The following is a 27,951-nucleotide window of genomic DNA, read 5'->3' as shown; positions in this document are numbered from 1 at the left end:
AAATTTTCTGATATTATTTCATTGAGTAGATTGTTCATTCCTTTGGTTTGTTTCTCTAAGCCTTCCTCAGTCCCAATAATTCTTAAATTTGGCCTTTTCATGATATCCCATAATTCTTGTAGATTCTGTTCATGATTTCTTATCATCGTCTCTGTTTGGTCAATTTTGTTTTCAAGATTAAATATTTTGTCTTCAATGTCTGAAGTTCTGTCTTCCAGATGTTCTATCCTATTGGTTATGCTTTCTATGGAGTTTTTAACTTGGCTTATTGTTTCCTTCATTTCAAGGATTTCTTTTTTTTTTTTTTTTCAGTATCTCTCTTTTTTGAAATGATCTTTTGCTTCCTGTATTTGCTCTTTTAACTGTTGATTGGTGCGATCATTTAATGCCTGCATTTGCTCTTTCATCTCTTCCTTCAATGCCTGCGTTTGCTCTTTCATCTCCTCATTTGCTTCCCTGATTGTGTTAATTATGTACATTCTGAACTCCCTTTCTGACATTTCTTCTGCTGTGCTGTCATTGGGTTTTATTGATATAGTATCTAGGTTTGTTTGGGATATTTTCTTCCCTTGTTTTCTCATATTGGTCAGATATCAGTGGGACTCTGAGATATTACAGATTTCCTCTATTTGCTTATAGTATCCTTGTAGATTTCTATTATATCACCTCCCAGCCTTCAGTAGCCTGAAGTCTTGGAGGAACTTGATAATGCAGTGCTTCCAAAGAAAGCTGCCCCTAGCCCGCTACTGGGTCCAGAGCTGGGGGCTGGTTCTGCGTTGAAATCCTCTCACTAGGCGGTCCTGCTTCTGGAAGCTGGCTATAGTCAGGGCCTGCCCCCGCCTGAGGGAGCCAGGCTGCTCAGGGAAAGCCTCTCCCTATCCTGCCTTGGTCCCAGAAGCCACCTGCGGGACCAAGGGCTTGGGGTTGGCTCTGTGCGGAAAAGCTCTCACTGGGCGGGCCTGCTCCAAGAAGCTGGCTGTGGATTGCGCCTGCTGCTGGAGGGAGCAGAGCTGCTTGGGGAAGTCTCTCACTGCCCTGCCCTGGTCCCAGAAGCCACCTGCGGGCTGGGCCAGTTGTTGGATCTGGGGCTTGGGTTGGCTCTGTGCGGAAAAGCTCTCACTGGGCGTGCCTGCTTCTAGAAGCTGGCTGTGGATTGTGCCTGCTGCTGGAGGGAGCAGGGCTGCTTGGGGAAGACTCTAGCTGCCCTGCCCTGCTCCAAGAAGCTGCCCCTGTCCGTGCCTGCCGCCCGGGCCGAGCTTCACCTGTAGGGAGAGACTCACCCTACAGCTCTATGTTGGTCTGAGTCTGTCAGTACCTCCCCTTCTTGAATCCTGAGTTCTGGAGCGACAGGGGATATAGTCACCCTGTAGTCCGCCATCTTGGATCCTAGGGCTTTCCCTTTGCCCTTACTTTTGTACTCCTATCTCCTCCAATAATGGTGATTCTCTCTCAGATTATTTGAGGAGTAGCTAGCCCTGTTTCAAATGGGGTTGGTGAACCAGCATCATCAACATCACCTGGAAACTTGGAGATGCAGAATCTCAAGTTCCCTTCCCAGGCCTTCTGAATCAGAATCTTCATTTGAACTTGGTCCTTTACACATTGAAGTTTGGGGAGACATTGCACTGATGAAGAGTAGGAGTAGAGTAGTGCTCACTGAGAATGGGGAATTATAAGTGAAAAAGTTTAGAGAATGTTGAACTGGAATGGTAGATAGGTTTATAGTAATGTGATTGCAGTCCACAGGTAGTGGCTGTAAAGAGCTTGGTAGTGAAAAGAGTTGTGAGACAGAACCTGAACTGACTGAGATGCTGGCCAGGGGCATGTCCAGTTGAGTGGTATATCTTTGCATCTCTGCTTTTGCAGGTTGTTGGATCATTGTCCCTACTGTGTCTCTCCCCTTTGAATCTGTCTTTAGTCCTGATATAGATTGATGCAACCACGCTTTCTTCTCTGGTCATTGTCTTCTTTAGTGCTAGTAAATGTAAGTGAAAATTTTTACCTTTTTCATCACGGAAATCAGCCAGCCATATTGCCTAGAATTTCACTGTCTCCTTTGTAAACAAGGTGCTTAAGTTACCCCTGTTGATGATCTTTTATAAGTAAGATTTAATCCCTTCTTATCTATTGCCTTGTTTTATTGTCTTAGATTGTTTAACTTTGCTGCTTCTCAGTTTTCTCATCTGGAGGGAAAAAAAAGACAGAGACAGAATGTATAATCTGATCTCTAAAGTCTCTTTCTGTTCTTAAAATTCTGTGGATTTATGTTTCCTTTTGCCATCCAAAGAAAGGAATAGATCTGTGGGATTTTACCCAATTTAAATGTTACATATAAGAAGTATGAGATTTTTTTTATTGATGATTTTATTTCATGATGTTCTCTGTTCATTTTTCTGATGTAACTTTTATAGAGTTTTAAAGTAGAGAGATTAATGATCACTTCTTTGCCTTTGGTCTTTTTCTGTTACATTCTCATCTTTGCAAGGGTAACTTCCTAAATCACTGTTTTCATTGGGTTGTTTCTTATACAAAGACTTATCTAGATTCTGGGGAATATGCTCTAGACTATTCTTGGCATCCAAGGCTTATAAAAACTGACCCTAAGTATGGAATTTTATTTTTTTGTGTTCTCCAGTTTGAACATCGTTTTCTCCTAACTGGCCAGTGCCCTTTCAATTTTATATCTATTGTTCATTTCCTAACCTAATTTCCACATAGCATTTAAAATCATCTTTAGTTTGACTTCTTTCTGAGAACACAGGTTATTATATATTAACTAATGACTTATTTCTCTAGTCCTGTGTTTTTAGGAGAATGATTTTTTTTAAAAAATTTTTAAATTTAGCTTATAATGTATTTGTTTTATCTTCTCAAATTGTCAGTTCTTGAGGTTGGAGACCATTCATGCATTTTGGTGATTTATATCCTTTGCAGTTATGCTGCACATTGTGGGTATAGAATAATTATTTGTTGAACGATATAATAAAGATTTTTGTAGTCTTCTTTCTTTTCTGTTGAAGTTGCTGAAGTAAACCAAGTACTTCTTTGGAAACTGAAAAACCCAATGTTATCAGTGAATAAGAAGGTATAAATAGAAGACAGGAATTTTTTTTTTTTTCTTTTTGGTACTGGGGATTGAACCCAAGGTACTTTACCATTCAGTTACATCGCAAGTTCTTTTATTTTTTATTTTCAGACAGGATCTCTTGCTAAGTTGCTGAGTATGGCCTTGGAGACATTTGGCTATATTTTCAGACAACAAGTGGATGAACTGCCATTTAAAAAATTCTTTTTTCCCTCATAACTTCTCCCTTGTGTTCATTTTGCCAGAATTATAAGCAGTACTTATTACTTTTTCTTGATAATGTAGCAGAGGAAAATGTATTTTTATTTATCAGAACATGTGTACTAGAAAGACTAAATGCAATAGAGTAAGGATTTGAGTTTCTAGGATCTTTCCCTCTTTCTGACCATGAACAAACATTCCACTATTCCCTTTCTTTATTTGCAAGATGGGGATTATAATAGTAACTTCCTGAAAGTACCATACTCAGGGTGAGATGAGGGATAAAGATGAACTATTACAATATAAATTAAATTAAAAGAGACTATTTCTGCTATGTGTCTGTATAAATGTACAACATTAAAATACCTTAATAAATGTTTTTATGTCCTTAAAAAATTCCCTTTAGATTTTAAGATGTTAGGGAGAGGTTTTTTTTAATGTCATCTAGCTCAGTGCCTTATGAAGTGAAATCACATGAGTATTTTTGAAACATATCTAAGAAATCAGTTTAAAGATTATTATTACCCAGTTCAGTTGCCGCTATCACCAACTTTCTCAAGTGTCTTTAAAAATCTTAAGAAGTCTCTTTTCCCCCAAACTTCACCATGTCAGATACACTGAAATTAGTATTTAATTGCTAAGCCTAACAACAAAATAAAAACAAACACATTGAAAACAAACAACTAGAATTGCTACTTTCAAAAAATGTCACAGGTGGTAGTTTTCCCAGTTGTAAATGATGGTTTTTCCAGGCAACCTTCTTCCCTAGCTTCCTGCCTCTCATCCTCCTCATTTGTGCTGTTCCTCACTCCTTTCACCTAACCAAGCACAGCAAAATGCTAGGCGCTGTGAATATGAAGATGCATATGACATTTCCTGTTCAAAGGGAGCTCTCTGTGTAGTGATGTAGACAGGAGCTTGAATATTCAAAATGATACCTCAGCAATTCACTCATCATGATGTGTGATGAATAGGATATCTTGTCTTCCACTCCTGGGGTCAAAATGTCTCATCTGTATTTTAATAGATTTTTGGTAATAATAAGGTCCACTCTAAGGACACTCACTCTAAGTGTCTCCTGTCATTCTTTGCAGCATCACCATATTAATGTAAAGATGAATATAGCAGTACTTTGTGGTTGTACGCACCAAATGAAGATGTGCTTAGAGTTTTTCTAACCTGAATGACTTATTTTACTCATAGAGAAAAACTGAAAGTAATAGGGGAAAGTTAGGATTGTTTCTCCATTGCTTGCTATACTGAAGTATCCCTTTCTGTATTAATTGATCTGTTTTGGTCTTTTTTTGTAGCTAACAGGCTGTTTTCCACATCACAGATATTCAAATATTTAAGAAAATTTTCTTTCTCCTGTCAATCATCTTTTAACCTCAGTTCTAATAATTATTGCTTATATGATGGGATTTCTTAATTTTTCATCATCTTTGGTAATTTTTCTGGTTGAACTTGAACCTGCTAGTTCCTCTTAAAACATGATGTATACTTATAAAGTAGTATTAAAGGACTATATTTTCATGATGAGAAAGAATGGTTATATCCCTCCTTTTCCAAGTTTATCTGTTAATTTGTTGTTTTTTAGTTTCCCTTTTCTAAATTTTTGTTGATTGGCTTGGGGTAAATATAAGGTTGTAATTGATTGTTGGCCAGTTCTCCATTTCTTAAAAACATTTATGATAACTATATAGTCTTAAATTGAGTTACTGCTCTAGAAACTATATCAGCTCATTAATTTTCTTTTTAAAATTTTGTTTTCAATGTTATGATTTATTTACTTGCAACTTTTTTCTTTTTGATTTTCTTTATTTTTTATTTTTTTATTTTACATTACAGACAAACAGAAACTTCCTCCTTTTATCTTTCCCTTCTGATTTATGATAAATTTAGTTTCCTTTGGCCTGGCATTTGCTTCAGCAGGCAGTCTTCCTTCAAGTACCTCCCTGATTGATGTATAATCTTTGATATCTTCCATTAGCCTCCAGGATCACTAAGTTCAAGGCCCCCTTGGAACCTAAGGAGCCCTGCCGAGGAGCTGAAGGCCTTCAGAGTCCTTGGGGTGATTGACAAGGTAATTCTTCAGTGTCTCTTCAAGAGTTCAGTCATAAATCGACTGCATGCTGACATTCTGTCTTTGAAGCGTTGGATCTTAAGGATATGAAACAAAAGGAGAAAATGACTCAAATGCATCTGCACTTTAAAATAACAAAAGCAGAAGAGAAAAAGCTTTTATCTAAGCTATTCATGTAAGGTCATGCAAAATATATTTGAGCAAAGGGAGAAGGTGCATATTTGTTGCATTCACTAGAGTAAGGGGTTTTATTTTCTAAAACTATTATAGCAGGAAGATGTTCCTTTTCTTAGTTAAACTTGCAAGTTAGTACTTTTTCCAACGTGAACCAGTATACTTTTTTTAATGGACAAAAAGAAAAGTGGCATTCCCAAATAACTATAATTTATTGAGCACCTACTATGTGTCAGACCCTATGCAGTTTTTACATAAGATAATGTACTTAATCCTTCTTAAAATCTGTTATTTACATTTTGGTGGAAATTGATATTAAGACATAAGTAACTTGCCCAGAGGCTACATAGCTAATTTAGGGGACTGCTGGAATCCTAACCTCTGTCTTCTGTTGATTACCCAAACCACTTTTCCAGTATACCAAGTCCCTTCTACACACTCAGGTGTGCAGCCAGACGTTCACACACACTTTTATAGTTGGAATAATAATACTGAACTAACAGATAACTGCTATTGAACACATGCAAGTTTGGTGACATCTCAGATATGCCAAATATCAATAATGTGTTTGTCAAATAGCTTACAAGTGTAATTTAAAAACTATAGACAATAAGCAGTATTTAAAATATATTTGACCATCATTACAAAAGAAAATGCCTTATTTAATAAGGTATAAATTAATCTAGATCTTTTCACCACTAATTATCTTTTCCGAAGTACCTTTATGTTCATTTGTAACTTAATGTTCTTTGAGTACTTCTTGTGTTCTGAAGTGTACATGTGAGACCATGTTAAAATTGAATGATATACAATATATCTTATGTAGTTTAGATGATACTTGTGTAATTCCAAAGGAAACATTAAATCAGATATTTAAGGAAACTGTTTATTCTTATAAGCATCGTTTTTCTCCAATAAGTTTATAATGACTGAAGTTTAAATTTAGAGAATTTTAAGTAGTAGGACTTTTCCTTTCTTTTCTTTTTTGTTTAAGAGTCTGAAATAGTCCCTTACCCACGTTTTCTCTAGCCTTTTTAGTGTGGAGGACATTCTGTTTGAGAATAGACAGAAAAAATAGTAATTGACTAGTTGCTAGGTTCTTGGATGTCAGTGCAGACAAGTCTACTTTCTTGCTGTGCAGTGTCTGCCCCCTCGCTTGGATTTGTTCCTTTTGACACAGTGAGCTTTCATTGCTTTGCCGTAAGCTTCAAGTTCCCCTGAAGTTCTGGTAATAGCTGTGAGTCTCACAGGTTTGTCTAAGGACTTGACAGTGGAGGAATTCCTAAATTCTATTCAGTGGCATAATTTGTTACTGTCTTTACCTCATTGTTTTGAGTTATTTTGACTTAGGAAGATGCGGTTCTTCATTGAACTGTATTAGGTAGGAGTAGGATTTTACAGACTTTTATCTAGAATGTAAGCAGAATTATTCATTAATATTCATACCGTAAGTTCCATGAGAACAAGATTGTGCTTTCCTGTTCTCCACTATATTCTTGGCACCTGGAGTCATACCTGGTACATAATGGGCACTCCTTAAATATTTGTTGGAAGAATGAATCAAAATCGAAACAATTTAAAATATATGTAGAGTGACACCTACTGGTATAATATGAGAGTGCTACCTAGTACCAGTCTACAAGCTGTCTGCTCAGTAGGTGTCTTACCTAGAGGAACAGAGCTCCATAGCTTTATGTTGGTTTAGTATTCAAAGAGAAGTGGGTAGTTTTCTGTTCCTTAATTAGGATCATAAAACACCTCATTAACATAGTTACACAACAAAGAAGTTAAACTTTGTGGGTCTTGGAATATAAATAAGCTTGTGTGCATTCAGTTACAAGAGTGATCAGGCTAGCGAAAGCCCTCAAAATCATATCATAGGAATAACAGCTGAAGAACCAGAGGAGATTTAACCTGATAAAAACATGTATAGTCTTCAAATATTTGAGAGGTATCCTGGATAGGGGAACTACATCATGTTTTTTTAAACTGTGAGAGGGTGAAAGGGAATATTAATTGTGTGGGAGCAACAGGTGCAAGCGAGGAGCATCTCAGACCATTCAGGCTATCTGGTTTCACTGGAGAAAGACAGTGAGGGGAGAAACTTGCTTATTAAAATCCTCCTGAAGACAACAAGAGTCAGGGAGTTACAAGCCCCAGAAAAATAAATTTTGGCTCATGATTAGAAATACCTTTCAAGAACTAGTATCTTGACTGAGGCAGACTGAATTCCTTTAGGTTTTATGGGGTTCCTGTCACTAGATTCAAGTAAGGGTTGAAGAATCCGTGGTGGGGATGCTGTAGAGGATATTCAAGCATTGGGTGGATTTTTACTCTAGATATCTTTTAAGGATTTCCTTTAGCCCCTAGGTGTTCTTCATTGTAGCAATAACAGGGGAAATAGAAAGACTATGGCAGGATGAAGAAGAGGGAATACTTTTATGTTCATGTAAGTTTGGCATTTTAGATTTTGTCCTTTGTGGTGTGTGTGTGGCGGGGGGCGGGAGAGGGAGGGATGGATTTACAGAGGAAGAGTGCACTCATGCAAGCACATGAGGGTTGGAGATGAACATACGGGATGTGTATATGCTTGTATAAGAATTGCTTAAATATAAATAATTTGCAGTTGAGTTGAAAGTCTGGATTGGTAATTTGACTGGCAGTGTAATGCTCAAAAGTCAAGAGTATGTCTGACAAAGTTCATTATTGTATAGCCTGTCTATAAAAAGGATAAAGGAACCCACAGTCCAGTTAATAGTAACGTACCAGTGTCACTTTCCTGGTTTTTATATTGTACAATAGCTATAGAAGATGTCCCCATTTGGAAAAGCTGGGCAAAGGGTAAATGGGACTCTTTGTACTATTGTTGCAACTTCCTGTAAGTTGAATTTTTTTTTTTTTTTCTTTTAAAGTTTAAGGGAACTCTGACTTGAACATCAGGGTAGTAGTACCAAGATTTGTCCCCTCATGGGTTGTTAATGCTTCTGGTTAATGTGTTGCCAGAGAGTCTTCAATGTGTGGTTGTGTGCATAGTGTTCACATGGAAGACCATGAAGATTGTATGACTGGATTACCCAAATTTATTGCTACTCTGAAAAACAACTGAAATCAGATGTTTTGCAAATTATTTTAAAAAGAGATGTCACTTTGTAAACCCATCACTACTTATTAGGTGAAGTGCCTTGGCATTTTGTAATCAAGATGGCTTTCCAACTTTATCTGTTAGGTAGAATTTTTAGATTGATGTGCCATTGGAAAAATACTGGAATTTCTATTTTGGTTCTAAAATAATGGTGGTGAAAATTTATGGAGATTGTTCAAACTGAATAGATGTTGAAATATTGGTACTTACTGTTTTTAAGGTTGCTAAGTAATACCATCTTTGATAATACATGGGAAAACTGTCCTCATTGGGAATTCAGATACATCAATATTTAGATAGTTGCTTATTGAAAGAACATTGGGTTGAACTGAATTAACCCCAAAGGATTTCTATTTGTATTTCATCTAAACAGTGTGGCCAAAATATTACCCAATATCTTTAATGATATCATATATGTCGGACTTTTGCTTCTGGAGAAATGAAGTAGAGATTCTTTTCCATATTCCTTCTGCTAAGTACAGCTACAAGCTCTGGATATTATATAGAAAGACAAACATAAGAAAACTGAAAAGTGGAGAGAAGAAGGAAGATTGGCTAGTCACCCAAACTACGTGGTGGTGAGTTCCTTGGGTTTTTTTTTTCCCCTTCATATATTCCAGATTGGATATTAGAGAAATGGTCAACTTGGAAAAGCCAAAAACAGGTGCAGACAAACAAAACACTCTAACAAAGGTTTCTAACCTAAGCTTAGCAAAATAGAAATCTTTTACTGAAACAATAAACAATAACTGCTCTATTCTAGACCAGGCTCTATTTCCACTCCTATTAACAAAGGCCAAGTGGAAGTGCTAGACTTCTCTCCCTGTTAGGGTATAACAAGATACCCTAACCCCTTTGCTGGGACAATGTTAGAGGGAGCCTAGTGGAGGTTCAGGACTTTTGACAGTTGCCCAGTGGCAGTGAAGCCACTTGCATTTAATTTCATTGGAGGCCATATGAGGAGCAGTAACAAAACAACTGTGTCCTTCCCAGCCAGGGTTGTATTAGTAAAGGCCTGAACCCCTATCCTCACCCAGCAGTAACCAGGAGTCTCACTTTCCTCTTTGTGATATCTGTGAAGGCTGAATGGGGAACCTGAACTTCCATTCCTACCCGGGAGTTGAATAAAACGCAAGCAGAATATCTGAAAATTTATGGAACAGCTATAGCAATGCTGAGAGAAATTTGTAGCACTTAAATGTTTTTATCAGAAAAAAGTAAAAGTCCAAAATCAATAATCTAACATCTTAACTCAGGAGGGCGCAAATCAAGTAGAAGGAATGAAATAAAGGTGAGAAAAGGAATCAATGAAATTATAAATAAAAATTATAAAAAATAAATCTATGAAACACAAAGTTGGTTTTTTGCAAAGAGTAATGACTGGCAAAACTGACAGAGGGATGTGGGGGAGAGAGAGAGAGAAAGAAAGAGAAACAAACACAAATCACTATCATTAAGAATGAAAGAGGGATGGATCCTACAGACATCAAAAAGATAACAAGGGAATACTACAAACAACCCTACACATGTAAACTTCATAATTTAGATGAAATGAACCAATTCGTAGAAAAGCATAAACTACCACCCAGTATGAAATAGATAATTTGAATAGCTCATTAACTATTAAGGGAATTAAGTTTATAATTAGGACACTTCTAAAATGAAATCTTGATGCTCAAATACTTTCACCAGAGAATTTTGCCAAACCTTTAAAGGAGAATTAACATCAATGCTATACATTTTCTTCCTGAAAATGGAAGAAATGGGAATAATTCCTAGTTCATTTAAGAAGTCAGTGTTACCCTGATACCAAAATAAGAAACAGCACAAAACAGAAAACTACAGAGCAATATTCCTCTTGAATGTAGATAAAATTTTTTCAATAAAATATTAGAAAACACAAATCAGTAATGTCCCAAAAGAATTGTATATGATGATCCAGTGGAGTTGTTTTGTTGGATACAGAACTGGTTTAGTATCTGAAAGTCAGTATCGTCGAACCATTAACAGTATAAAGAAGAAAAATTACAAGCTCACATCAGCTGATACAGAATAAGCATTTGAAAATTCAAAACCAATTCACAAAAAAAGCTTCTCTAAAAACTAGAAGTAGAAGGAAACTTTCTTAACCTGGTAAAGGATATTTACAAAAAACTTAATAGCTAACATCTTACTTAATGGTGTGTGAATGAATGTTTTATCCCTAAGATAGTGAAAAAAGCAGATTCTTAATAATTTTATGCAACATAAAAAAGTTTCAGACTATGCTGTAAAGAAAGAAAAGAAAATAGAAGGCATTGGGATTAGAAAAGAAGAAATATACTAATTTGTTCCTATTTAAGGATAACATAATAATCTACACGTACAAAAACATGAAATCTATTAAACTGGGGTAAATAAATTCAGCAAAGTTTCAAGATGAAAAGTTTTATGATAAAAAAATGAGCATCAAAAATCTGTTATAGGGTTAGGGATACAGCTCAGTTGATAAAGTGCTAACCTCTATGCACAAGACCCTAGGTTCAATCCCCAATACCAGAAAAGAAAAAAAAAATCTGTTATATTTTTATATTTGTAAAAATGAACCCACTAAAACTGGAATTAATCATATAGTACTATGTATAATTAGAATTACTATTTGTAAATCTAACAAGATATATATAGGACTTATGCTATAAATGTTGTGATACAAAAATAATTGGAGGGGTTGGGGTTGTAGCTCAGTGGTAGAGTGCTTGCCTTGCACATGTGAGGTACTGGGTTTGATCCTCAGCACCACATAAAGATAAATAAATAAAATAAAAGTATTGTGTCTATCTTCAACTAAAAAAAATAATAATTGGAGACATGTTTATGATCAGAAGACTCAGTATAGCAAATATATAAATTCTCTCCAGAGTGATTCACAGTTTTAACTCAATTCCTATCAAATTCTCAGTAAGGTTTTTTTTTTTTTTTTAAAGAAACAAGAATATATAGAGACCCGATTATTCTAAAATTTACGTGGGAAGATATAGGAACTAGAATAGTTAAAATAGCTTTGAAGAAAAAAAAGTGGGCTTAGTCTGCTTGATTTTATGTTTTACAATGTTTTATAAAATGGTGGTGTTGGAGTAGAGACAAACTGATCAATGGAACAGAAAGAAGAATGCAGAAATAACCTCACTTATTTGGCCAGCTTAATTTTTACAAAGGTGCAAATCAATTTAATGTAGGAAGGATAGCCTTTTCAGCAAATAGGGTTGGGACAATTGGGCATCCTTTGGCACAGAAATGAACTGTCACCTACTCCTCATGTCTTATACAAAAAAAAAAAAAAAAAAAGTGAAAAATTTAAATGTCAAACAAAACTATAAAACTTAAAGAAAACAGGAAAAAAATCTTCAGGACGTAGACCTTGGTTTGTAATAGTTTTAGACCTGACACCGGAAGCGTGATCAATTAAAGAAGAAATTGCTTAGTTGGGCTTTGTCAAGGCTAAAAACTGTTTCTTTGCTAAGACCCATTAAGGGGTTAAAAAGGACAAGCTACAACTGTGAGAAATTATTTTGTAAGCCACATGTGTGACAAAGGTGTTGTCCAGAATATTATAAAAAACTGTGAAACCCCACAATGAAAAGAAAATGACCAAAAGACATGACAGGACATTTCACCAAATAAAATAGTGGCAAATATGTACATGAAAAGATATTCAACATCTCTAGTGATTAGAAAAATGCAAAATAAGACCATGATGACATACCACACATTTTTCAGAGAACTTTATTAGTAATAACCCCAAACTGAAAACAACCAAATTATCTCACATTAGGTGAATAAATAAATTGTGATTTATCAATACCATGGAGTACTATTCAGCAATAAAAATGAATAAACTATTGATATGTGTATCAACTGGAATAGATCTGAAGGACATTATTCTAAGTGAAAAGGTAATAATATATGTTATGTGATTGCATTTATGTAACATTTTCACAATGACAAAATTGTGGAATGGAGAACAGGTTAATGGATGCCGGTGTTTAGGGATGGTGGTGGAGGGGAGAGTGGTGTGACCATAAAGGAAGCACCAGGGAGAACTTTGTGGTGATTGGGACACAGTTCTGTACCTTGATTGTGCTGGTGGGTACAGGAATGTACACATATAATAAGATGACACAGAAATGTATGCACATGCTGTACTGATGCCAGTTTTCTGGTTTTAATAGTGTACTGTAGATATAAGATGCAATCATTGGGGCAAATTGAACAGGACATACATGGGAACTCTCTGTATAGTCTTTACAACTTCCTTTAAACCTATAATTATTTTAAAATACAATGTCTAAAAAGTTATATCATGTTTGTTATTCATTTGCCTTATTTGTGTTATCCTGTTTATCTTACATTGTTTTTATCTATTTATATTTCTCTTCCATAGTAACTCTCCAGAAAAATTGCATTAGTATGGGACAAAGGCATATAAAAGAAACTAATAATAAAGTAGATAAGGATTAATAATTATTGCTATAATATATTCATTATATACTACAGTAAAATTGAACTAATCCACTATCATCCCACATTTTTTTCTGGTAAATTGAATATTATTCTGTTTAAGAAGCCACTGAGAAAGTACCACTATGAATAGTATAATAAATGATGTATTTACTAGAATGTCAAATATATATGGAAACAGTAATTCTACTATTATATTGTTAATATATAAACTATATATTATAAAAGTAGTAGTAAATGCAGTGTAATTATAGTTTCAGTATATTGTAGTATATTAGTAGTACTCTGCATGTAAATATACCTCAAATGAAATAATCCATAATTATGGTTTTGTGTATAGCATTCTACTAATAGTGTTGATCCTTTAGTATGTTTGTGGATATTTGAAAATACATTTAAAAGTCGATATAGTAGCTTTGGTTTTTCAGTGCAGCATAGAATAAGTGTGGAAGTTGCCACTTCATCCTAACGATAAGTTTAAAGCTTAACAAACTGAAATATCAATAATTCTCCTTTGATCCAGTAAGGAAGTGAAGTCACAGGGAAACTGCTGTCCTCACAATTGGAGAGACAGACAGGCAAACAAAGAGAATCATAATTCACCAGAGTGAAAAACCATGAGGAAACTCCATGGGAACTAGTGCTGCGATAGCAAAACCTGAAATGTAGTTGACAAATTGCCAAAGGTTCATTATGGACTAGTCTTGAGAGTTAAAACTGTAGAGGCGCCTCCTCCCTCCCCCACCATATTTTTATGAGTTTTACCTTTGGGATTTTCACCAGGTTCTTAGAGTGAATATTGGAAAAAAATCTGCTAGGATCCTGGGGAAGACAGGTGATGAGTATGGGGACAGGTAACTATTTTATAGCACATCAGAGCATTCTCTTCTTTTTAACAAGGTCTGTCCTCTGGAAAATGGTTTTATGGGAGCCTAACCTACTGGGGCTTTATCAGAGCCTAACTGATCTAGGGAAAATGAAATCCCCATTTCAGCTTCCTTGAGCTATCCATTCCCACCAAAGTTGGGAAGAGAACAGAAGCACTTGCGAAGTTCACAGGCCAGGGCCGCAGGCTCATTAAAAGACTTAAGACATAATCAGAATTGTAGAATGCTTCCTCTCCCTGACCTTTTACTAAAGGCCTTTAGGCCTTTTTACTAGAGTTTCCTGTACCCAGTAAGTACATCATGTCCAGCTTTCAACAGAAGTTACAAGGCACATTTAAAGGACAAAAGAAAAAAAAAAAAACAAAAAAAAAAACCACAATATGAAGAGAGAATGCACAACAGAAATAGACCCAGGTATGGCAAGGATATTGGAATTATCAGACTGGGAATTTAAAACAACCATGATTAATATGCTAAGCGCTCTAATGGATAAAGTAGACAGCTTGCAAGGACAGATGAGCAATGTAAGAGGTGGAAATTCTAAGAAACAATCAAAATGAAATGTTAGAGATCAACAACACTGTAGCAAATGAAGAATACCCTTGGTTGGCTTATAAATAGACTAGATACGGCAGGAGTAAGACTCTTTGAGCTTGAGGATGTGTCAGTAGAAATTTATAAAACTGAAAAGCACAAAGAAAATCACTGGAAAAAAATGTGGGACAGACCAAGAACTGTGGGACAACTACAAAAGATGGAACATCTATGTAATAGGCATATCACAGCGGAAGAAAAAGAGAAGTAACAATGAGTGACAGTTTCAAGCAGTATAAATGCCAGAATAAACAACACCTGCATACATCTTTTTTTTAATACATATTTTTAGTCATTGATGGACCCTTATTTATTTTTTTTAATATGTGGCACTGATAATTGAACCCAGGGCCTCACACATGCTAGGCAAGCGCGCTACCACTGAGCCACAGTCCAGCTCCCACAGTCCCCTTTTTAAAATCAATCAATCAATTAATTAATTTTTGTGGTGCTGGGGATTGAACCCAGGACCTTGTGCATGTGAGGCAGGCACTCTACCAACTGAACTATATCCCCAGCCCTGTGTACATCATTTTTAAATGAGAAAATGGGAATATAAAGAATCTGAAAAGAAGCTAGGGGAGGAACTAGGAACTAGGACTTCACAGAAATCATGCAAGCAAGAAAAGACTGGAGTGGTATGTTCAAAGTATTGAGAGAAGTCCCCCCACCACACCAGTCTAGAATTCTTCACACCATGAAATTATCCTTCAAAAATGAAGGGTGACTGTGCAAAACTCAACTCAAAGTGGATCCAAGACTAAGACATTGGAACAGAGACCCTGGGCATAATTGAAGAAAAAGTAGGCCCAACACTTTAACACGTTGGCTTAGGAAATGACTTCCTCAACAAGACTCCTAAAGCACAAGAAATAAAATCAAAAATCAATAAACAGGATGGAATCAAACTAAAGAGCTTCTTCACAGCAAAGGAAACAATCAATAACATGAAGAAAGAGCCTATAGATGGCGGAAAAAATCTTTATCACGTGCACCTCAGAACATTAATCTCCAGGATATATAAAGAAAAAAACTTAAAAAAACTCAAAAAAACTTAAAAAACAAATAACCCAATCAATAAATGGTCTAAGGAACTGAGCAGACACTTCACAGAAGAAGATATACAATCAACCAATAAATGTATGAAAAAATGTTCAACATCTCTAGAAATGCAAATCAAAACTACACTAAGATTTCATCTCACTCTAGTCAGAATGACAATTACCAAGAATATAAGCAACAATAAATGTAGGTGGGGATGTGGGGAAAAGGGTACAATCATAAATTGTTGGTGGGACTGCAAATTGGTGCAACCATTATGGAAAGCAGTGTGGTGATTCTTCAGAAGACTTGGAATGGAACCACCATTTGACCCAGCTATCTTTTCAGTTTATACCCAAAGGACTTAAAATCAGCATACTACAGTAATGCAGCCACATCAATGTTTATAGCAGCTTCACTCACAATAGCTTAACTATGAAACCAACCTAGATGCCCTTCAACAGTTGAATGGATAAAGAAAATGTGGTATATATATGCGATAAAATATTACTCAGCCTTAAAGAAGAATGAAATTATGTCATTTGCCAGTAAATGGATAGAACTAGAGAATACATGCTAAGTGAAATAAGACAATCCTGATAAACTAAATGCCTAATGTTCTCTCTGATATATGGATGCTAATTCATAATACGTGGGGAGCCTAGGGAAGAATAGAGGTACTTTGGATTAGACAGAGGCAAGTGAAGGGAAGGGAGAGAGTAGAGGGGTAAGAAGGGTAGTAGAAGGAATTGGACATTGTTACCCTATGTGCATATATGACTCCACAACCAGTGTAACTCTACATCATGTACAACCAGAGGAATGAGAAGTTATACTCCATCTATGTATGATGTGTCAAAATGCAGTCTACTGTCATGTATAACTAATTAGAATAAATAAAAAATTAGAAAGAACAAAGACTTTATCAGTCAAGTGGTAATTGAGGGATTTTGCAGCCAGTAGATCTTTCAAAAAATATTAAAGGAAGTTCTTTAGAGAGAAGGGAAATTATTTAGGTCAAGAACTCAGATCTACGTGAAGAAAAAGGGAGCACAGGAGAAAGAATTAAATGAAGGTAAAATGAGAACTTTTATTTTTCTTAACTGATCTAACATTATTCGTTCAAAATAATTGCAAGAGTATTCAGGTATGTGTGCTTATTAATTTATATATATACAGTTTTATGTATAAGTGAAATGAATGACAGCAGTGGTACAAGGGATAGGAGGGAGGAAGTAGGATTATTTTATTATTTTAGATCATACTACTTGTAAAATTTGAAATTGGTCTTGAATTTGTTGTAAATGTGCATTGCAAACTTGAGAACAACCAACTTAAAAAAAAAAAAAAGGAAAAAAATAAGTATAAATGGTATGGTGAGATAAGAGAAAACATGGCTGGACATGGTGGGGTGTTCCTGTAATCCCAGTGATTTGGGAGGCTGAGGCAGGAGGATTGCAAGTTTGAGGCTAACCTCAGCAGCTTAGCAAGACACTTTCTCAAAATAAAAAATAAAATTCTAGGGATGTGCTTTAGTGCTAGAGCATTTGCCTTACATGTGCGAGGCCCTGAGTTTGATCCCTAGAACCACAAAATATATAAGCAGATTAATTAATTCATAAAAGGGCTGTAGATGTAACTCAGTGGCAGAGCACCACTGGATTCAATCCCCAGTATTATAAAAGGAAAAAAAAAAAAAGATAAAAAGCAGAAAAAAGATGCTCATTTTAAACCACAAATGTTGAAGTATAAGAGAGTGAGGGCATCAAATAGAAAGTAGTGAAAAATATTTTTTCAGGTATATAAATAATAATATTTATGTATCGATGATCTAAATACATCAATTACTGTAACCATAATGCCTTACAGGAACAACTTAGAGGAGAAAATAGTTTATTTTGGGCTCACAGTTTCAGAGGTTCAGTCTATGGTTGGCTGACTCCTTAGTTCTGCCATGATTTTTAAGTCCCCATTGACCTAATTCAATTCAAATGATGAATCCACCAATTGGATTAATCCACTCATGAAGTTATAGCTTTCATAATCTAAATCATTTAAGCTTTTGACATTCCTGCATTGCCTACTATGAATTTTATAGGTGATATTAAAGATCCAAATTGTAACAATCCACTAATATAGTTGGAGACTTTAATACCTTTCTATCAGAAATAGATCCAGCAGGCAGAAAATGAGTAAGAATATGGTAGAATTCAATAGCACTATTAACCAAGTGGACATAATTGACTTCTAGTACTGCTTCTTACAAAACTTGAAAAATACATGTTCTTCTCGTGCTCACATAGAACATTCATTAAGATAGACACCATATGTTTGGTTATAACACACACATGAACAAATTTAATAAAAATTATATGATGTCTATTCTCAGATCACAATGGAATTGAACTAAAATTAGTAACAGAAAAATAACTGAAAGGTTCCTAGATACTTGGAGATTAAATTACACACTTTTGTAACACATGAATCAAAGAATGTATCTTAAAAGAAGTTTAATAAAAATAATTTGCTAAATAATAATGAAAACACAAGTTTGTGACATCAAAATTTGTGACATGCAGTAAAAGCCATTAGGAAGGAAATAAAAGAAGATTGAACTAATGTCAGTAATTTGAGCTTCTACCATAAGAATCTAGAAATAGAAGGGAAAATTGGATCCACAGTAAGCATAAGAAAAGAAATATTAAAAATTGGAGTGGAAATCAATGGAATTGAAAACAAGAAATCAATAGAGAAATTAGCAAAACTAAAAGCTAGTTCTTTAAAAAAATCAGTAAGGTGCCACAAATTTATATCAGAAAGAGGAGACTTCACTTCAAATCCCATATACATTAAAAGGATAATAGAAAAATGCAGTGAACAACTAAAAGTTGATAACCATAAATTTGATTACCTATAGGAAATGAACGAGTTTCTTAAAAAACACAATCTGTCAAAAGTCACATAGGAAGCAGACAGTCTTAATAAGGGCATGTCTATTAAATTGAATCAATAATTAATAACCTTCCAAAACAGAATGCACCAAGCCCCAATGTGTTAACTGTTTAATTCAGCCAAATTTTTATGGAATAATTTGTGCCAAGCCTCTATAATGTCTTCCAAAAGATAGAAATAGAGGAGTACTTTGTAACTCATTCTGTGAGATTGGCATTATCCTAATACCACAACCAGATAAAGATATTGCAAGAAACAAATCCTAAAGACCAGTATCTCTCATGCTCCTAAATGTAAACATTAAAATAATAGAAATTGAATCAAACAATATGCAAAAAGAATTATACAATTTGACCAAGTAGGGTTCGCCATAGTTATGAGAAGTTCAACTTTTGGAAATCAGTAAATTTAATTTAGCATATCAACAGTCTGAGAAGACAAGTTACACAATCATATCACAGATGTAGAAAAAGCCTATTTCATAACCTGAGACTCATTCATGATAAAAGCTCTTAGCAAACTAGGAATAGAGGGGGTCTTCTTCACCTTGATAAAAGAACATCTACCATACTTGGAATTACCATTATACCTAATTGTGAAAAATTAGACACATTCTTGGGTAAGAGCAAGAAGGCAAGGAGGTCCCCTCCCACAATTCTTTCTCAACACAGTTCTGCAAGCCCTAGCTAATATGGCTAGGCTATAAAAGTGAGTTAATTGGAATGTGATTTGGGAAGGTAGGTTTCTGTCTTTGTTTGCTGATGACATGATTGCCTGTGTAGAAAATCTGAGAAGATCAACAAAAAATCTAGAACCGATTAATATTTATTACAAGGTCACTGGATACAAGATTAATATACAAAAGTCACTTTCCTGTATACCAGGAGTGAATAAGTGGAATTGGAAATTAAAAACACAGTGCCATTTTCATTAGTATTTCCCCAGACTAAATGCTTACATATAAATCTAAACAAATATGTATAGTATCTACATAAGGAAAATTTCAAAACTCTTATGAAAGTGACCAAAGGATTAAGTAAATTGAGAGATCCTTGGTCATGGATAGGAAGACTCATTATTGTCAAGATGTTAGCTCTTCTTGGTTTGATCTGTAAATTCAACACAGTCTGATTGAAAATGTCTATTTTGTAGACATTAACAAACTGATTCTAAAGTTTATATGTACTGGCAAAAGACCCAGAATAGCCAACACAATGTTGAAGAACAACCATCAGAGGACTGGCACTTCCTGACTTCAAGACAGTATAAAAAGTACAGTAATCAAGATAGTATGGTATTGGCTAAAGAATAGACAACTAGATCAATGGAACAGAATAGAGAGCTCAGGAATAGACCTACATAAATATATTCTACTGATCTTTTACAAAGGAGCAAAGGCAAAGCAATGGAACAAAGATTGTCTTTTCAACAAATGGTGCTGGAACAACTAGATGTCTATGTGTGAAAAAAATGAATCTGAACACAGGTCTTATACTATTCTCTCTAACCCAAAATGAATCATAGGGCTAAATTAAAATGCAAAACTGTAAAATTCCTGTAATATGACAAGGGAGAAAAATCTAGATGACCTTGGGTATGGCAGTGACTTTCTTTAGATACATCAAGTCCATTAAAGAAATAATTGATAAGCTAGGCTTTATTAATATTAAATATTCATGCTTGTCAAAGACACTAGCAAGGGAATGAGAAGACAAATGTAATAGACTGGGAGAAAAATACTTTTAAAAAATCTGATAAAGCATTGCTATCCAAAATATACAAAGAGCTCTTTTTTTAATTAATTTTTAAATTCTAATTGGTTACAAAGAACTCTTAAAACTCAATGATAACAAAATGGACAAACTGATAGAAATGGAAAAAAATTCTGAACATGTAGGTCACCATAATGTACAGGTGACAAATAAACATATGGAAAAGATGCTTAATATTATATTTCAGTAGGGTTCAGACAGTTAAATAAAATGAGATTACATTACACATCTGTTAGACCCAAACACTGACAATGCCAAATGCTCACAGGAATAGGGAGCCACAGGAACTCTTGTTGAATGCCAGTGGCAATGCCAAGTTGTGTAGCCGTTTTGGAAGACTTTAATAGTTTCTTATAAAACTAAACACACTCTTAATATGTGACCCAGCAGTCACTCCTTAATATATACCCAGATGAACTTAAGTCCACACAAAAACCTGCACATAAGTGTTATAACAGCCCTATTCATAATTTTGCCAAAACTTGGAAGCAGCCAAAATATTCCTAATTAGGTAAATGGGTAAATAAACTATAGTACAGCTAGACAGTGGACTGTGAAAAAATAGTAAAGAAATGACCTATCAAGCTCTGAGACATGGAGGAGCCTTAAATGTATATTGCTAAGTAAAAGATGATAATCTAAAAAGACTATGTACCATATGATTTTGACTTCATGACTTTCTGCAAAACATAAACTATGGAGATAATAAAGATCAGTGATTACTAGATATTGGGTGAAAGGGAGGTGTGAGGGGTAGAATACAAGGGATTTTAGGGCACTATAACTATTCTGCATGATACTAAAATGCATAAAATATCTTTACACATTAGTCTTAACCTATAAAATGTACAAGATTGAACTGATGTAACTATTGACTGCAGGTCAGTAGTTACAGGTGAAAATGATGTGTCAATGTAGGTTTATCAGTTACAACAAATGTACCTTTCTGTGGAGGATGTTCATGGTGGTAGAAGTTGTGCATATTTGGGGTTGGAACTTTGTACTTCTTGTTTAGTTTTGGTGTAAATCTAAAACTGTTCTAAAAATAAAGTGGACTTAAAATGAATAAAGTCAATGTAGTAACTACTGTAGTGAAAATACATTGGTGCCTTTATCCAAAACTGTAATTCTCTAGTTGAGGTTGGAATTTTAAGAGATCTAGGTGAAGCGTGTGAGCCAAGTGGCCCAGATAGCTGGCTAGCTAACTATTGCACATGTGGAACTGACCACTGGAACTTTATAGATGGTTTTTGGTTTGCTTAGTGTCGGGCTCAGGATACATACCCTACCATGCAGTATTTTGAGCTCTTTACATACATTATTTAATGTTCTCAAACTTTTTACAGATAAAGAACCTGAACTCAGAGAGGTTAAGTGTTTTACCTAGAGTCACAAGGGCACTACTGGTTATAGGGTACAGTTTTGAATCCAAAACCCTGACTCTTCATCATTATCAGAATTGAATTTTGTGATTATTACATTTATGTTCTTCATCAAGTTTTTGTATTTCAGTATCATTATTGATTAAGCTTCCTTCAAAAATAAAATCAAGTGGTACACACCTATAATCCCAGATACTCTAGAAACCGAGACAGGAAGAACACAAATTCGAGTCTCACCTTTGTGAGACTGTCTCAAAATAAAATGGAAAGGGATAGGGATGTAGCTCAATGGTAGAGTACTGGCCTGGCATGTACCAGCCCCTGGGATTAATCCCTAATACACAAATAAATAGATAACCTGTGATCCCTTATTTATTAATGTAAGTTAAATATGAATAATAACAGTAATGATACAGTAGTTAAGACCCTCACAGTGGCTAATTTGATTTAGCTATAATTGATTAAATGGCCAAACTAAGATCTCATGTGATCCTGACTAATCACTGTTCATTACTTGTTTTCTAAATTCCTTGATGCTTTCAAACTGTACCATTTTAAAGACAAATATATTTAAATTATGATTATATTTTTGATAAAAAATTAGAGACAAATAAATACACACCATTACCATTTTTATTGTATGAACCTCTGAAATTCTATGTCATCTAGTTGAAAAATGCTATTCTAAATTTTTTTGCTTAATCATTTCAAACTACATGTACTGTAATTTGCTTAATTAGTTCCCTATTATTTGACTCTTAGATTGTTTTTCCATGTTTCTCTGTCTGATTAATATTCTTAGAGATAAATCTGCTATGATGATTTATTGTGTATACTTATCCAAAGTTGGAAATCATAGGTCGAATATCACATGTGTGTAATCTCTCCAGAAATATTGTACTGATTCACTCTTTTATTAGTAGGGTATTAAAGGATATTTCTTTGCATCTTTTACAATAGCATCTGTAATTTACTAGGTGAAAATTTGGATTTCATTATTAGGTCACATTTTAATTGTTAATGAGAATATAGTTTTTTCAGATGTTTATTAGCTGTGTTTTTAACTTTATTTTTTACTTGTTCTTTTTAGTTATACATGACAATAGAATGTTTTTTGACATATCATAAATACATGGAGTAGAACTTCCCATTCTTGTGGTTGTACATGATGTGGAGTTACAGTTTTTTTTTTTTTTTTTTTGCTGCAGTGCTGGGGATCGAACCCAGGGACTTGTGCTTGCAGCACAAACACTCTACCGACTGAGCTATCTCCCCAGCTCCTATTATAGTTGTTTTATATTCATATATGAACACAGGAAAGTTTTGTCTGATTCATTCTACTATCTTTCCTATTCCTATCCCCCTTACTTCCTAGCTATGTTTTTTTTAATGAGATGCCTGTTGCATGCCATTTTTCCATAGAGGTCTTAAGGAGCTCTCATTATGTACGAATGTATGAAACTTTTTCTTGAATACAGAAGTTATTTTTCTCATTTTTTTAATGTGAAAATTTACCATTGCTTACATTGTTCATTACAGAAAAATCAAAGAATGTACAGCTTCAATAAAAAAGATTCAATTTACCCATAACCCTGCAACCTATGATTATTTTTACATACTCCTGCTTTCTTTTTGCTGTGCATATACACATAGGAAGGTCCCATTAGCCTGTGTTTTCAAATCATGTCATAATGACATCAACATTAAATTATAATGACTTGGTAGCTCTTGGCTGTAAACATACCTAGTGAGACCTCCTTCTCTGCCATTCTCTTCCCAGAAGTATTTCTGAGAGTCTTTATGGTCATGTGAGTTGAAGAACGACTGTACATCTACTGGAAGCTCCTGTTCTTTTGCCAGTTCTCCATTCCTCTAGGAGTTCCCTGATGGTCCCATGTCTGAATTAGACACTCTTCTTTGTTAAGTTGTACCAGTAGTTCTACAACACAGCACCTGTTAAAACTGTTTTAACTGCCTCTCTCCCATGGTAAACTTCTAATTTTCTATAGGGCAGAGACCATAAATGGTGTGTTAATGCTTCCTCCCCCCATATATCAAGTAGGGTCTGCATGTAACAGGCATTCAGTAAATATATTGAATTGGTTTGTTGAATTTCTGATTGGGGACTTAGATGTCTACACATCAGTTTGCTTTTATGTGTGATGTTCAATTTTTTTCTGTTATCTGTTCATTATTTCTCCTTGTGATTTGCTTTTAGTGCTATTTGATTAGTTCTTTTTATTAACTAGAAAGAGAATGTTTTATATCCTTTGTGTTTTTGCATCACATCAAAGTTTGGTTTTCCATGTTAGTATTTCTAGGGAATCCCACTTTCGCATTGTTAAAGTATGTAAGAGTAGATTGCACAAACACCCCTGAATTGTGTCTTCTGGCAATCTAAATCTTCAAATGTTATAAAGAAAACAGTTTTTCAGCCTTTGCTACTTAACAAATTTTAATTATTATTTGTTTATAATAGTCTGTATGACTCTGGTTATTTTGTTAATACATTGGCATTTGGCACAAGAATATGTTGTTTTTCATAGTGCCCAGAATATTTTGGTCAATGTAAGCATTTTACCAACCCCAGGCTACTTATGGTATGAATTATAGTATCAAATACATAATTTTGGATCCATTCCCTATGTAGAATTGTGTTGTATGCCTTGCTTCATCCATTAAGTTTGTGTGTCTCTGGAGGACGACACAAAGGAAGTTGGTGTCAGGATGTACTTTGTACTTTTTAGTACACTCTGCACTGATTCATTAGTACACACCCACAATGAGACACTTGAGATGGTGTGTTGAAGAGTTATACTGAGAGAAAGGACAGTGTTTTAGTCAGTTTTTGCATCGCTGCAATCAAAATCCCTGAAAAGATCAACTTTAGGGGAGGAGTTTATTTTGGCTTATGTTATCAGAGGCCTCATTCCATAGATGGCTGACCCCATTGCCCTGGGCCCAAGGTGAGGCAGCACACCACAGGGGAGAGGGTCATGGGAGCGGGGCTGTGGCAAAGGGAAGCTGCTATCCTCATGACAACAAAGAAGCAAGTGGGGAGCCAGGAAGGGACCACAGGGAAGATGTATACCTCCAGGGCACACACCCAGCAACCTATCTCCTTTAGTTATGCCCCACCTGTCCATAGTTACCACCCAGTCAGACCATTCAAAGTAGGATGGACTGATTAGGTTATAGCTCCCATTATACCTGTGAATATTCCTACATTGACACAGGAGATTTTGGGGGACATCTCATATCCAAAACATAAGAGCAAATTGGGTAGATAGAAGTCCCTGCCACCCCCTTTTTTTTTGGTATTGGGGATTTGACCTAGGAGTGTTTTACCACTTAGCTACATCCCCATACCTTTTTTGATTTGTTTTGAGACAGGATCTCACTAAGTTGCTCAGGACCTCACTAAGTTGCTAAGGCTGGCCTTGAAATTGTGATCCTTCCGTCTCAGCCGCCCAAACCACTGGGATTACAGATGTATGCCACTGTGCCTGGCTAGAAGTTCTGTTTAAAGATTCCCATGGAGCTTCCGTCATTGTGAATGTGGGGAAAGTGATAGGGCAGATGCATGAAGAAGTTTGAAATACTATGGTAGGATGAGCTGGGAGAGTCCTTTTGATCAAAGCTTTAAGAATGATCTCAAGGGATAGTTTATCATAGTGCCAGTTAGTGCATATAATGTTAATAACAACAAACTAATTCATAAATACTGTTGAAAGGAATGTAGCATATTTGTAGGTTTTATGTATAGATCAAAGTAGTCTTTGATTATACTTAAGAATAATTAATAAATAAGTTATATTATCTTCTCTAACATTTTTAGGACTAGGGCTAAAAAGAAAATTTTACATTAGGTTAACCAAATTAATTGTGAAGTAAAGGAACTAGTTTCATTTCACTTTCTGTGTCTTGGGTTATATAATCTCAGGGCTAGAAAAGACTTTAAGGTCATAATGAATCCAGTGGTCCATTTACAATGCGTCATTAAATGGCTCTTTATCCAGACATGGTGGTGCATGCTGGTACTCTCAGCTATTCAGGATGCTGAGGCATCCTGTTTTTAAAAAAGGGCTGGGGATGTAGCTCGTGGAGTACAGCATAGAGTATCCCTGGGTTTGATCCCTTATACCTTTAAGAAAAAAAAAAAAATCATCATTTTAATATTGCCCTGTGGAAGGCATTGTATTAGACTCTGGGAATATTTTGCTATGTAAGATAAGGTTCTTCTCTTTGGTCTATCTGGAAAGATACTGGTAGTGCATACATAAATTCTGAAGCAGCATGGAAGCATTTATAAAGAAGCATAAATGAAGTCAGCTACTTAATGTCGCAGTTGTTCCATTTTACACAGTTAACACTCTTTGAAAGTCCTTTTCTTCTCGAGACAAATATGGCTTCCTTGGTTTTATTATTGCCCCTTCTCCAATGGCTGACTATGTTTCGGTTATTTCAAGATGTATTTTGTTTCTGGCTTTTTTTTTTTTTTTTTTTTTAAGATAGGACCTCACTAAGTTGCTGAGGCTGACTTTGAACTTGTGATCCCTCTGCCTCAGCCTCCTGTGGTGCTGGGTCGATGTCTTTCTGGTTAGTATTGTTTTTATGTTTAAGATTTTTTTATCTTGTTTAAAATCAGCCTAAGTTTCCATCTGTTGGAATATCTTTGGATTTTCCTTTTGTATTTTTCCCTAGAGGTTACTGAATTATCTAAGTTTCTCCTCATTTACTTAATTTTTCTATCTACTTAACACTATTTATTCCCAAACCCTCTGGTAGAGTTTTAAAAATCTCTGAAATACAAACACTGCACATAATCCATCAGATCCGTGCTTTCCTTGAAGTCTCTTCTGGATGCCTCCTTCATTGTTCTGTTCAGTTTTTTAGTTGGATTTGCTTTCTTGATTGACTCCCTACAAAGTGGTTTCAACTCTTCACTTTCCATTCATGATTCTTTGTATGGGATGTGTTTTTCCCCTCTTCCTTCTTTTTCTCTAGAGGTTTATAGGATTTCTTTGTCTCTAGTGTTCTAAAATTTCACAATGATATATGTTAGTGTGAGACTCTCTTTCATTTGTTGAACTGGGCATTATGGACCTTCTTCAGTTTGAGTAACAATCCACATATTTTGTTAGGGGACCTAATACATGTCACTCTCTGTATGTCTTATCTTTTGGACAAATTGGTTTTCTTGGAAAAGAACCTTACAACTTCCTGTCCAGGAAGTTAGTATGAGACTATATGCATTCTGGGAGTTGAGTAGTGGAAGGGGCACTAATATTCTCTCCACTTGGTGAGAGATTTTCACTTACGCCCATTTCCAACACTTCTCTTCAGCCCTACTTTGAAGTACCTGTCACAGTCCACATCTTCAGAGGATGAACCTTTAGTCTTTTGCCAAGGTGAAAAAGGGTAGCTGCCTGACAGGCTGTGAAGTGGTATATGGTGTGTAGACTTCTTTTAAATCTTTCTGTTTTCAGCAGATACCTGTTACCTCTTTTTTCTGGGATTCTACAGCAAGAATTGGCTTGGCTTTTTGTTGGTTTTTACCTCTGTGGACACTTAGCATTTATTTTCTGTCTTCTAAAATTTCCAACTTTTTTTATCTCTAGTCCTGATTATTTTTATAGTCCTTGTTTCATATCTATAAAAATCATTGTTAATTAATGGAATTTTGAGAGGGCTCAGTGATCCATACTTAAAAGAATATTAAAGTTAACACATAGTGTAACCCAGCTTCCTGGCATTCATAATTTTTATCAACATGTCTTTTTGACCTTTTACAAATCATTAATAAATTTGTTTATTGAACATAATATGATTGAGTCCTGTTGGTGACATATAACCAAAATAATCATTTTAGATAGACCCAGTACTCTCTAGGTACCAGTAGGTGTGTTTAACCCATTTTTATTGCATGTTCAAATTAAAACTCAGGCATCCCGAATCATTTGCAAGTTTAAAGTTTATACCCATTTTCATTTTTTAAATTTGCTTATGTATTTATTTTCTCCCTTAGACTACTGAATCCTTGAGGCAGATATTGATTTCTTATTGATATTTGCATTTTATTTTTTAAAATTTTTATTTATTTATTTTTATTGTTTGTTCTGTTTAGTTATACATGACTGC

At 35.1% G+C, this 27,951-nt stretch overlaps 1 protein-coding gene across 1 annotated transcript in view; it reads left to right on the top strand.

Annotated features, from left to right (window-relative positions):
• Window positions 1–27,951, top strand: part of RPS6KC1 (ribosomal protein S6 kinase C1) — a 209,600-nt gene that overhangs the window by 113,811 nt on the left and 67,838 nt on the right. Inside the window, 1 exon segment of the mRNA XM_079107120.1 lies at window positions 5,277–5,369. Within this exon segment, the coding sequence (XP_078963246.1) occupies window positions 5,277–5,369 (93 nt within the window).

Source organism: Sciurus vulgaris (assembly GCF_902686455.1).
Source record: "Sciurus vulgaris genome assembly, chromosome: 12".
In the NCBI taxonomy this organism is placed as follows: domain Eukaryota; kingdom Metazoa; phylum Chordata; class Mammalia; order Rodentia; family Sciuridae; genus Sciurus; species Sciurus vulgaris.
Note: the sequence above shows the minus strand (reverse complement) of the source record. Positions and strands in the feature narration are given on the sequence as shown.